The sequence below is a fragment of the Indicator indicator genome, chromosome 4 (assembly GCF_027791375.1).
Source record: "Indicator indicator isolate 239-I01 chromosome 4, UM_Iind_1.1, whole genome shotgun sequence".
In the NCBI taxonomy this organism is placed as follows: Eukaryota; Metazoa; Chordata; class Aves; order Piciformes; family Indicatoridae; genus Indicator; species Indicator indicator.
Window position 1 is genome coordinate 29,092,301 of NC_072013.1, and position 13,519 is coordinate 29,105,819.

At 37.9% G+C, this 13,519-nt stretch overlaps 1 protein-coding gene across 1 annotated transcript in view; it reads right to left on the reverse strand.

The window, feature by feature from the left end:
- Positions 1-13,519, reverse strand: part of SLC38A6 (solute carrier family 38 member 6) — a 38,476-nt gene that overhangs the window by 18,804 nt on the left and 6,153 nt on the right. Inside the window, exons 5-6 of the mRNA XM_054400408.1 lie at positions 11,306-11,345; positions 1,085-1,163 (exon numbers count right to left, since the gene is read on the reverse strand). Coding sequence (XP_054256383.1) covers positions 1,085-1,163; positions 11,306-11,345 — 119 coding nt within the window. The remainder of the gene's footprint in view (positions 1-1,084; positions 1,164-11,305; positions 11,346-13,519) is intronic.

The window sequence follows — 13,519 nt, forward strand, 5'->3', positions numbered from 1 at the left end:
CAGGTACAGCAGCAGCCTCAATGTCACTCTGTACAAGGAGTGGAATTAGAAGTATGATCTTGGAGAAGGTGATAGCACCCAAATGAAAAGCTGGTGACTACCACAGCTGAAACAGATACATTAGCAGACTAAAAAAAAGCACTCCTTACTAAAAACATACTATTGCATGGACCAGGAAAGCAGAAAGACAAAGCAAGATGATCACCACACTTCATTCTTCGTAACACTCACTATAAAATTTAAAAGTTATAAATGGCAAAATATAAGATGAACTAAAGCACTTTTTAAAAGAACTAATAACTCACTCACAATATTCAGGGAATACAACCATAACATGGCCTTTAGATAATTTCATCATGTTTCAATCTAGAGAAAGTTCTGAGCTCAAAACGCCTGAAAAGAGCAGTTTGGAAAAGGAGCTGTAACACAACCTAAGATACACTGCTGTGAATGACAGCAGCACTGGAACAACTTGAGCAAGGTATTTCAGTGCTGAAGCTGCAATGCTTGTCTTAGCACAGGCAAATATCTTGCCACAGTTCTGATAGACATTTGAAAAGCACACTCCTTACATACAGCTTTATAGCTCAGTTGCAAAGAATAATTTCTTTTCTGGAAGACAAGTTAAGGATTTATAAACCAAGTCTGGAAACCTGGCATTTTTCCCAAGACAATTCCAATTACTGGAGTAAGACAACAAAATATTTAAATTTTCATGTCTGCCACGTTTTGTAGTGTGGTTTTAAAATAGGTGACACAATAACATGACAGCAGTTTAAATGTTTCTCACTCTCTCCCTCCTGTCCCCTTTTAAAATTTTACATAAGGGAGATTTCTGTAGATGGAGTTCTACCACTGAGTTTAAGGTTGTCTGACGAAAAATTGCTATGACAGAAGAATCCCACTGTGTGCTGCAGAAGGCTTGAGCATGCCAAATACATTTCATATTCCCATAACTCTTGTAAACAACTAATTTCTCAGCATATGAAATCAGTATGAAATGTCAGTACCCATCTCCTTCATCAGTCCTGAATCACCACCTTCTTCAAGACAAGTACAGAACGTATGAAGCATTTTTCCTTACCCACTCTCGTTTCCGCTTAAGAACTCTGCAACAGCACCAGGAAGTTCGGATTTAACAATTAAAAGGTAAGATGACATAGCTGCAAACAGAAGCAGAACAGATTTAGTGGACGAATACCAGTATCTCTGGGTATAATAATAAGCACAGCTTATCAGAGGTGTTAGGATGGGAACATCTCAGCTAAGCATTAGACATCGTGGCACCAGAGTAAAATTTTTTCTTATATACTTCCTTGAAAAAGAGCTGCAAATCCCCCAGTATAGTACTGATGTTAGCTAATGCCTCCAAAGACACTGTTATGATGTGACTCTTGAAACACAAGGAAAACATAATCCGAGTACTAAAGGCAAAACAATATAAAACACTGGCCTGACCTTTTACCTGGGAATACAGACCTGCAGGCTAGAGACAGGCTACACAGCTGTAGTACTTGTCCTTCCTCTTTATTCTTTGTAAGACATTATTAATAATGTGAGCAAATGCTAAGATCTGTTTTTATCAATAGCTCTTTTTTAAGACACAGTTTTAATTGTTGTTCAAATGCTGTGATACTAAAACACATGATAGAATTTTAAAGAATAGAATTTTAAAGATTTTGTTTATATACTGCACAGTTTGGCCTTCGGAGGTAAGAGAATTATCAGTGACAGATCTCCACTTTTCATGCTAAATCCATCACCAAGAAGACCCCAAACAACAATATCAAGTGCAAAACTACACAGGTACTGTGAATCAGAAGAAATTAAGTTACTCTTATAGGAGTGATGACTTGAGACTAAGTATTTATAATACATCAATTCAGAAGGCAATGATGCATACACAAATCCAAAAGGTACTTCACTGCATCACTTTTCTCCTTTACTACATAAAATACTCAAAGGTATAAATGACAGGGGTTTTAAATTACAACTTATACTACCCTGATACTCTCTCACACACTGTCCACACCACTTTTTCCTTTTACAGAAATCGATAACCCAGCAAAATTACTGAGAAAAATCAAGGTTTACAAACAGCTTCAACAAATATAAAAGCCTATGTGAAACAAACTTCCATCCTTCAGCAGCAAGTAATTTTAGTAACATGCTGATGAAAGTTTAATTACATTTGAAGGCTGAGAAAACTTCACCTGTTGTACTCAAACTTTACTGCTCTGTATTTAGTAATTCTTTAGAATTTGTATTTGTTACTGCTTTAAAATGAAAGCACACATCTTAAAGAGGTAACCCAGAAAAGCTTCTGTAAACTGATTTTTAAGTAAATTTATCAGGGTTTTTCTAAAGGAGTATTTTGAACTTTAAATTAAAAAAAAAAGGCATGGACTCACATACTGCTGTACTACAGCAGTTAATGTTAAATTCTGAAGAAAGGTAACGTGGTCTCAATAAAGAAAGCCAATTCTATTAATACCAAGTGACATTTACCTACCGCAAGGTTAAATTAAAACCATCTGGAAGGTCACTAAATAAGGAAATATTAATTCCTTCATAATTAAAAGCACTACTTTCTCCAATATTCAAGTGTATTTCCCTGTTGACATGTAGTTGTTGATTGTGTCTGGTGAGGTATTTATCTGCTGTCCTGATTTTACCCTCCTGCTTGCATGCAACAGCATGTAGATTCAACCACAGAGAACTTTACAGCATGCCTATTTCTAAATAACCAGAATTTGTAAGTAAATTTACACAATTTTTCACACTAAGCTGCAAGCAGAGACATATTTCACCCTAAGTAAAGACAGATTTAAAAAAAGATATTTAAGTAGGGGGGAAGGGTAGAAGGAAAAAGCCTCAAAATATTGTAATTCAACTTTATTTAACCATCAGCCTTCTTTCCTAGATTACACAATACTATATACACAAGCAGGTCAGAATTCTCCTATATTTATGTCCTCCAGAAAGATTTCAAAATTAGTTTGTTTGCAGCCTCAGCTGCAGAAAGCTTCACATTAATTTCCAGATCAGATTTCCTCCTAATACACAATCTGTCACTCTTCCCTTGCGTTCCTATTAGCCTCTGGCTAATCATTTGATCACTTATCCTTTGTTGTGTGCTTACACTTTGTTTTTAAAAGAGGAGTCCTATTTCACTGAATTCCACTCCCAAGTAGGGAGCCAATCATGCACCAAGAAACTTGCACATGCTAAACATTTGTATGCATCTTTCTTCCCTTCTCTGCGCATATGGGAAACAATCTCCCTTAGCAGGATTTTTTTTTTCCCCAGTTTGTATTCTGTTTGTTCTAGAAAATTATGAAAATAAATGGTAACTTTATTTATAGCCTGATGCTTAGCAAAGACATGAATCTTATACAGAAGACTGCAGATGCTGATGCTAAGTACAGTTTAAAAAGCCAAATCCTGCTTTTTCTTCACTTGTTGTAATTCTCCTCACAAGCAACAGCTTCCTTGTAGCTTCACCCAGTGTGGACGAAATAAGAGACACTAACCATCATACAACTCTCTGAAACACACTACAGAGCGAGTCAAGAACATTGTTTGTTTGTTTAAAGTTGAAACCAAAACAGTTAAGTGTCTTCAAAAAGGGTGTAACAACTTGAAAAAACTATCTCAAGTAGCAATACCAAGACAAGAAAAAAAAAAATCACATATCCTTTGCTGTAAATAAGGATTTTGACTTAACTTCCCTGGCACCCACCTCAACCAAAGCCACGTCAAGTTATATTGTAAAACTTAAACGTCAGCATTAAGCTTGGCAGTCTTAATGTGTAACGGAAGGAAGAGATTACAGAGTCATGAGGCTGAACTGTGACAAAAGCGAACACAAAAAAAGCATACTTTGTGCTTTGATTTATTCCCTTTTGAAATGCTGACTTCCACTGTCATTTTGAAAATAATTTCAATGTTTTGATATCTAACATTTAAGGCACCTTTTATCACACACAAAAATTACAATAAGCATGTATTTGTCTTTAGAAGTAGTTAAAGAAACTATTAGCAAATGTCAGAAGCAAGATGCCCTTCAGACTTGACCTCCTCTGCACAGTATGAGAGCAGACCTTCACGCTCTTGCAACCCAGCCTCATCCTCTAAACTAAAAAAAAAACAAAACCTAAAAAAAAAAATTGTTGTTTCCTTCATGACACCTTTTTGTTATGTAAGTCATCTATCTTCAGCACCAAGTGAGACAGGTTTCCTACCAAACAGTGTACAACATCGTTTAAGGCTTTAGCAATATGCAGTGGCAACAAGTGCTGAACTAGAACTATGACAGCAACCTTCATATAGTTGCTTCATTATTTTCAGGTCCTGAGTTTGCATATTAAAAAATAACATAATATAACTTTCATTATGCAAGGAAAATTCAGTATGCACCAAGAACTACGTAACGGAGAACTAAGCAGGTCTGAACTTCTCAATAAGCCTTGACATAAAAACACCATAAAACAGAAATCATAAATATGTATTACTGCTTTATTACTCAATAGGCTTACCACTATCTTGAAAACCAGCAAGAAATTTATTCTTAAAATACACTTAGCCATGTTCTGGGAACTTGGTATCAGCTCTTTGACAGAACAAAAGGTGTTTGTTAAAATATAAAGTAGGACACGTGTTTTCCACTTCCATATTATAAGCTGTAGTGCCATCATGACTTATGACCCTCTCTAAATATACACACCATTCATGTATTATTCAGAATGTCCTTATTGTGCTAAAAAGGGAAGCAAAGATTGTATTTTTTTCAATAGTCCTCAAAATACCTCTTTAGGCAGCCCAGTCTTAAAACCACAGCAATGTCTACTAAGCTTGTGTGCAAAGATTTAATTTATTCCTTCCTTAGAAAATGGCTGGCGATAAATCCCTTCAAATCACTTAATTGAATGGACTGAATCTAACTCTTCTGGTTAGTTTCACCTAAGCTACTACTGTAGCTGACCATATTAGAGTGCCATAAAGATGTCTTAGATTATTAATGCAAAAACGGAACCAAACCTCCCAGAGAAGATGATCAGGGGCTAGGGAAAACCAGACTGTACTAATACAGCCACACTGCCTCTTCAGCTCCTGCCTAACAACAGAGGTGTTAATTTGGAAGTCAGGACAAACAGAGCAATCTCGATCCTCATCAAGGGAAATACCAGATAAGACAGATTCCTTAGGAATACCTACAGATAATTAAGATAAACGAAAATGCTTGTGACTGTCAGCCTCTGAAGAGTTCAGTTTTCCCAAAACACTGAAAAGATTAGAGGCTGAAAGACAGAAACAGCAGAATAAACACTACTGCTTGCTGCACACTCCAGCCCAGACAGATATTCCATTTCAACTGCTCATGCCTCCTGTTGCTGGTAAGGTTATTTAAAATTGAATCTGTCCTAATCCAAACAATGAGACAAAGTTAGAAAGGAAAGCAGGGAATGACTTCAAGAAAGAAAATGAAACTAGAGAGGATTTTGAGCTAGCTCAAATTTTTGCCATCAAAGAATCAGAATGGAATAGCAAGATGGGGAGTATGCCAGTACTGCATTGAGCTCCTTTTAAGTAATTGAAATTGTGGAAACACCCAAGAATGATCCATGAATGCCACTGGAAAACATCAACTGTTTTATTCCTTACATCATATGGCCTTAAGAGCATGGGGTTTTGTTTTCCTTTTGCAATAAAGCCTTCTCATTAAATTTTAAGAAGTCTCCCAATCACTTGATATAATGTCTTTACTATTTTCTCTTAAAAGAGGAAACAGGACATTGTTGGAATAATTTGTTTATTTTTCAATACAGATGTAGACTGGATTTGTGAAAAGAGATGTAAGGCTTGCTTGTATGAAGAAGTTCTGAGAACAGAAACAATTTCTTTGTTGGCCTTCATGTTGTCTACACTCATCCTGATGAATTTTCACTCCCTTGATTACATTTCCTTCTAAGTCTAGCTTTTATCTGGAATTTACCTATGGCAAGGTTAAAACAAAAAGGTCATTCTCATTCCAGAGGGAACATATGAGCAGCAGATTTATTTTGGTAAAGATTCATTAGTGTTCACTGTATTTGTACAGTGAGTTTAATTGTGTTTGTACAGTTATGCTAAATGCTAATCAAACTCAAATATTTTCTACATACCTCATCATATATTCCATTCTGAAGCAGAGCTGAAGGTTAGGATTTTTGTTGTTTTTTTTAATTTAAAGCAGGCTTAATATTCTTTACAGTATCAAATCTTCCACCAACCATTCACTGCAATAACTCAAAACTCAAGAGCATTGATTATCAATCATTAAATTAGCACAGTAGCTGACAAACTTGTCCTTAATTAAGGCCATTCTGCACTGGAAGTTGTTACTTTGAATCGTAAGGATAATTAGGCTTTCAGCTTAAAAGCAAACTGCACTGTGACAACAGTCAGGTTTGTTTGAAAACAGAATTAGACTTCCCATACTTAAGGGAAACTGAGTAATTTTTTAAGGTATTAACGATGCAATTCTTGGCATGCAACAAGCTGCATTTTGTTCTTACACGATTTACACAATGCTTTTTGCACACAAACTGGAACACAGTAGGTTCAATGTAAACACAAGGAAAAAATTTTTCACTTTGAGAGTGGCAGAGCACTGGACCAGGCTGTCCAAAGAGGTCATGGCATCTCCACCTCTGGAGATATTCAAAACCTGCTTGGATGTGATCCTGGGTGATTTTCTCTAGGTGATCTTGCTCTAGCAGCGGGGTGAACTAGATGACCTTCAGCGGACCCTTCAAATAACACCATTCTGTGATTCTGCAATTTCTCGGTTTGTAGAGTTTTGTATCCTGATTACAGAAAGGTTACTCCTCACCCCCACCCTCCAGTCTCAAGAAATATTTGTTCCTCTTAAATTCACGGCAAATTTTGTAAATATTCTTAAAAATAAATTTCAGAATTAATTTCATTTATTCAGGCAAGGAAAAAAGAAAATAAAAAAAGACAAAAAAAAAAAAAAAAAAAAAAAAAAAACAAAAAACAAAACCAAACCAACCAACCATAAGAAAACCAAACACCCCAAAAATATCAGAAAACAAAATAATTTGTAAACAAAAGTGTCTGACCAACTTGACAAAACGTCATCTTTTCCAATCTATGCACAGCACTTTTAAGTCCTGACTCGCAGAGAGCACACATACACCTCCCTCCCAGCAAATTCGCTACTGATTGATGGTTTACCTCACACACAGTGCTGGGGGAAAGTGGACTGAAGCCGGGCTGCGCGGCCCGGTGCGGCCGGCAGAGGGGGGTGCGGGCTCGGCGCTGCGCGGCCCGGTGCGGCCGGCAGAGGGGGGTGCGGGCTCGGCGCTGCGCTGATCCGCTCCGCCCGCCCGCCACGGGCTACCGCTGGCCATGGGGCCTCGGGCCTGTGCCGGCCGGCTAGCCCCGCACCTCCCGTAATTCACACACATGCTTTTCCCAGCGATTACACCTCGTGATTTACTTCGGGCCGGTTGAAAAATACAAGTTATCCAGCTGTAAAGACACATAGAGCATGCGTGAGAACCACGGGAGGGTTTCTGCGGGCCGTCCCTCATTGTGACTATTAGCAGACCATAAAAATCCACCGGAAGAACTGAGCCTCCCATCAGCACTAATCCTGTAACCTCTATTTACTGCCTACAGCATTTGGGCAGAGCTGAGGATAAAACAGTGCTCCAGGGATACGGATCAGTCTCTCTCTTTCTCATTACTTATTCTGACAAAGAGGAAAAACGTGCCTTTGAGGACAAATTAACTGCAGAATACCCTAACATAATCCTGAGCACCAGTGAGAGAAACTACACGCAGTTAAGCTGCATTTATGCTAAAAAGCAAGTAATTCTGTGTAACATGAAGATGGCAGTTTGGAGAACTGAGTCCCAAGGAGTGACTTCAGCGATCACTTGGATACAGCCAGGACAGGGCTGTCACTCACACTCCCCTACAGCACAACTCCCCCAGGTATCTTCAACAACAACAACAAAAAAAAAAATATGTAAAAGCTCTGCAGCAAAACCTCCTCCAACAGACCACCTATGCTATACAGCCATGCTGCAGGTTCTACTGCTGCACTTAATCCCACTGCTAATAAATTTGAAATAATTAAACTCATGTTCTCAGCAGTTTCAATTAACATCTCTCTGTATCACAGCTACCAGGGCCCCCTTGCAGCAGTGACCTTCAGCTGATACCAGCTCACAGCCCCCAGAATCAGGCTGTAAAACTCCCGCATGCTTCCTGCTAGACCTCGGTGCTGAAGATTTGTTAGTGTTGGCAGCAGATGCAGAGCTGCTCTTGCGCAATGCTTTATTGTGTGTGTCTTCATTTTTCCACCAGCCTTGCTAAAATAATTCATCTTCTAACTTCATTGCGTATGTTTTAAGGTTCCTACCAGTCTTCGCTTGGGCACACAGCTGTGAACTGTCCTTTTTAGTCAAATCTGCAGAGAGGACAATTCCAGAAGGAGAAATTCCTGTCTTCCTTCTCCCTCTTTGGAAAGCATCTCGGAAGCAGATAGAACTTCCCTGGCAGGAGAGGGGGAAGGGCTGCATGACGTTGAGCCACAGCTTTGGCTCACTGTGCCTCATCCATCATTTCCTAGAAGCACAACGCTATTAAAACAATAGCGAGGACTCCGTCCAACTCCAGTTGCTCCTGGGAAGGATTACATAAAGAGCCAGCAGAGCCATGGAACTGAGCATTTGCAGCAGCAGCTGCCTTCCCCACTCCTTTTACACCTCCAGGCAGACAACTTTCTCAAGAGTCCTCTCTCATCTTAGAGGGCACCTGGCAAGACCTGAAAACTTTGAAGATCATCTTCTGCATGGCAGGCAAGAAATGGACATTTGGAAGATCACCCCACTTAAAGTTTTCAGCGAAAGGGTCTGGAGGAGTGGATGAACAGAATAAACAGCCTAGTAGCATGCAACTTGATAGTTTCTAGTTGCAGTAGACAGGCACACCAACAAGCTCTTTCAAGAAGGTGGCAGTTAATGTGTAGCTAAGCACTAGTTATTTAAAAGGACTGCTGGACTGGGCCCAAATACTGATAAACAGAATGATATAAAAATTAATAGCACTGGCCATCCCAGTCAACCTTTTGGTTTCACTTTAATAACAAGTACCTATACTGTAAAACCATATATATGCCAATATAACAGAAGTTAGGCAAATATTCTCAGAGTTTAATCACTCTAGGCTAAAACTTTCTGCACGTTCTACACAGCCTTTAAGTTACAGTATTTAAGATAATTTAATTTATATTTGTATATTGAAAACCTAATGTATTTTCCTGATGCATCCTTAGTTAATCCTTGTTACTCAAATGGATTTTGGTATCTGATTTGTGTTACTTGGATTAACATAACAAATCTGCAGGCAAGCTAAGCACTCGTGTTAAAGACATGGTAAAATTCCAAGTAATGTACTTAATTTTTTTAACCTTTTAAATTCCAAATTTGACCAACCAATGCTTTCCTGTAGCTATAAAACAATCTTTTTTTTTTTCTCTCTCTGGGTATCCTGATAGTATAAAATTAACTCCCCTACCTACACATACCCATAAGTGCACACAACTAGGATGTCAAATAGAAATTTGCACTTTAAACTTTCTTTAAAACAAAGGAAAACAAAACAAAACCCACCAAAAAACCCAAAACAAACCCAAAACAAAGAGGACAAATTGGAAATCATAAATGTATTAAAATTACCAAAATGTTTCCTCCAATGCAAATGAATCTAAATAATTTCTGCACTTTAAGTTATTTTTAGAAGGGACCAAATCAAACTTTTAAAAGCCCAGAGTGGATGCTGATAGTGACAGTAACACTAGTGAAGTGTCATTCATTATCTCATGCTCTCCAATCACTTTTGGAATAAGATATTGTATGATGCAATGTACCCAGGTCTGATGATGGAGGAGGTAACAGAAAACAACTGTATTTTTAGTCTTACTCTGAATTTAAAGACCTTGACAGAGCCTGGAAGTCTGCCCAACAGACAGGGTGCTGCTGGTTCCTTCAAACATACTGAAAAAACAAGAGGGGAACACCAACCAAAGTGTACTAAGAACCAAACCTAAATTCAAGACTTAATTCCAGTGCACCTCCCATTCAGGAAAAACTATAGTCCACAGTTTTACCACTCCCACTTAAAATCTGCAGGAGGACCAAAAAGACAGGAAAAATTCCTTTCTTTCTATGCATGAGTCAAGGCTCAGTGAGAGGTGAAGAGAACTCTTCATCCCTCTTTTTTTTAAGAGCCTGTTAACCAGCAGTACAGTCATCTACAGCGATGATTCCTGCTGCTCTGCTGACTTGGACTGCAGCATCACAGGCCTCTGCCAAAGGAGATAAATAACACAACTGAGAGTTCTGTTCCCAAACAGAAACCTAAACACTAAACAGAAGCTGTGATAGCTCCTTGCAGTGCCACCACGATGCATCTTCTGTATGGGAAAAGGTGCCAAGCAGGCCCCACTTGCAACCCATGTTTCCAGAGATGTCCCTTCCTCGCAGACTGGGGCATGTCTAGGCACTAGCAATGCTAATGGATTTGGAGAAAGGAAGTCAGCTTTCTCTCTGCAGTGCATTTGAAGCTAACTGACCTTTGCAAGTGAACATGCCAGATGCACAGAATGTCTCAATGACAGCTAGTGTTACTTCATGACACACACCAAGGAAGACAAACTAAGAATAGTGTAATTAGACATCCCAGCATTTGACAACACAGACTATCAGCCCGTATGTTGAAATTCAGCAAACTAAACTACTTGCCCAAAAGGAAAGGTATAAAATTAACCAAAAAAAGCCCAAGCTACCAATAATAAAGAACACCTGAAATCTCACAGCTAGGTAAACATTTAGTTGTTACCCAAATCACTGAAGTGCATAAGTAAGTTCCAACAGCAAAACCCAAAACACATGATAAAATTCAGTTACCAGATGAAAATACACAGAACAGTGAGAGGAGACTATGCTTCCTCAGCCCCTTCTCATCAGCAATGCCAGCTATTACGGACATGCTCCACATCCTGTGATGCAGTACCAAGCAAACATTCCAACCTGTCAGTCCCTCCATCTACCTCATGATTCCAGCACTTCTGCTTAGCATGATCACATAAGCCTTTTCTTTTAAGTTTTCTGTCCATTTCATCAGTCTCTTAAGACTACTTTCATTTAGTTACTGCCTTCGGTATTTGTGGGGCTTTGTAGACTGTAGAGGTTATATTCCACTCGCTTATTGAGAATATTAAGTTTCTTACCTCCAATATTCTGGATAATTATTGTAGCTGCAACAAGGACCTATTAAAAAAAAAGAAAAATCTTTAAAAAGGGTAAGGATAACTCAAATCATATGCCTATAGCAGTCATAAAAGACACATGTATTATCTTAGCCCAGATGCAGAAGCTATAACTAACACAGAAAGGAAGGGCATCTTCTCTTCACTGAAGAGTTTAACACATGGAAACCAATGTGATCCAAAATTAATATAAAAGCAAGTATTTCCCTGAAAATGTGGCACTTTCATTCCAAGATTGACACTGTTCTGTAGAAGGTGAGTTTTTCCAATCACTGGAAACATGTAAGCACATTCTAACTTACATCAGGTGAGTGCAAACGAGAACGATCGTTTACTTCTGATAAGACAGAGATTTGCACAAGCCACTTCCTCACTCCAAAAACCTGAATGTTTTTAACTGTCATGAATGCCACTATTCTTTTAAGACTGTAAACGAGACAGACTTTTCTAACTAATTTTGAACTGAAAAAAACCCAAACAATAACAGAGAGTAAGATTTTCCCAGTGTTTTCTTCTCAGTTCAGTTCTAAAAGAACACAATCATCTAACAAAGTTGTTTTGTTTTGTTTTTTTTTACCCATTGCTTTTCTTGAGGTAGCAGAACCTTCCTACACAAGTGCTACCATGAGGTCAATTTTTAAAAAAATTAAGCCACGGTTATTAGAAGAAAAACAAGTTTATACTTTTGAATAAAACCTGAGAGCACAGTTGCCATTTTTTCAACTGATTGGCTAGAAAATCGTATCAGATTTTAAATTAATTCACAGTTAGTTCAAAAGGAAGGGAAAAAAGTATGGTATCTTGGAATTTGTCATAGATGGGAAAAAATATTTCATGCCTTTGGAAAGGGAGAATCAGCAACAGCAGAAAATCTCCATTCTCACAAACCTCAGTAAAATGTTAGACAGGAAATCACCATAAGATGAATAACTGCTCTACTTGAAGAGCAGTAACCCAGTAGTTTGCTGTCAGCCTACGATGCCAGGTCAAGCAAGGTCCTACAGTGGTCTGTATCAGTGGCAAATGACTCAGATTAGAAGGAAGAGTAGGTACTACTTCAAAGGAAAAAAAGAATTAAAGCCACCTATGCCTAACTGAAGTGATGTATGTTCAGCTGAGGACAGGATTAGAACTCAGAATGCTTGTTGTAAACTAGGTAAATGAACGAGATCAGTTAAAAGCAATGCATTTCAGAAGCAGACCTCAAATATATGACTTAACAGTTACTAGATTGCAAACAGAATCGTCTGAGATAACAAAATTTGGCCATGTTCTACCTCAAATATAGGTAATAACGTCTCTTGTTACTGTCAAGTTCTCAGCCAGTTTACTGTGCTCTTTTTTGCAGACAATTTTTAAGAAAACTGCATAAATGTTACCAATACTTCAAGAAAGGTAAGTGTTCTAGAAAATGTCCAATCATCAGGAAAGCAGGGTGAAATTTGGTTATCAAAACAACCTAGAAATATTCCAGTGCTCTCCATGCACACTGGAAATAAAAGAGCACAAATTATTTAAACTGAAAATCGTGAAAAACTGTATTAGGGAGAATAAAACCAAATAATAAAAAAATAATCCCTGATGTTGACTACATAGTGAAGCTGTGAAATCTCCTTCATTTAAGCTTTTAAACAACAAATCACACAAACATCTCCCATAAATACTTTATATATGTTTAGCCCTGCCTCAGAGCAAAGACAAAGTCACATTTTAATATCTCTTTCCATGTCTTTGCATCTAATGGCTTATGGTTACAGAGCAGCTCTTGTAAAAAATAATATTAGCAAAGTATAGAATAAAATTAAGTTTATTATCTCTTGAAGTTGATCACATTTTAACTTTGATCATTAAATATCGATCTTCACAGACTACACTCATATCTGCTTATTAATGCTAATGGAAGTCTTACAAACACCTGATAACTCAGATTTAATTCTCAGCTACATTAAAACAGAAGAAATTAGATTCTAGTCTGCTAAGCAGAATTGATTAAAACAAATTTACAATGTTTCATAAATATTAAAATCACACTTCTGGATGGTAAAATCTGCTTTTAATATCATGCAACTGAAAGACAGCACAGAAGCCGTAACATTAAATGTGTGTTATTCACAAGTAGTATTTCCTGTGTACCCAGTATTACTGGGTAACATTGTTTATGACGAAAAACAGATT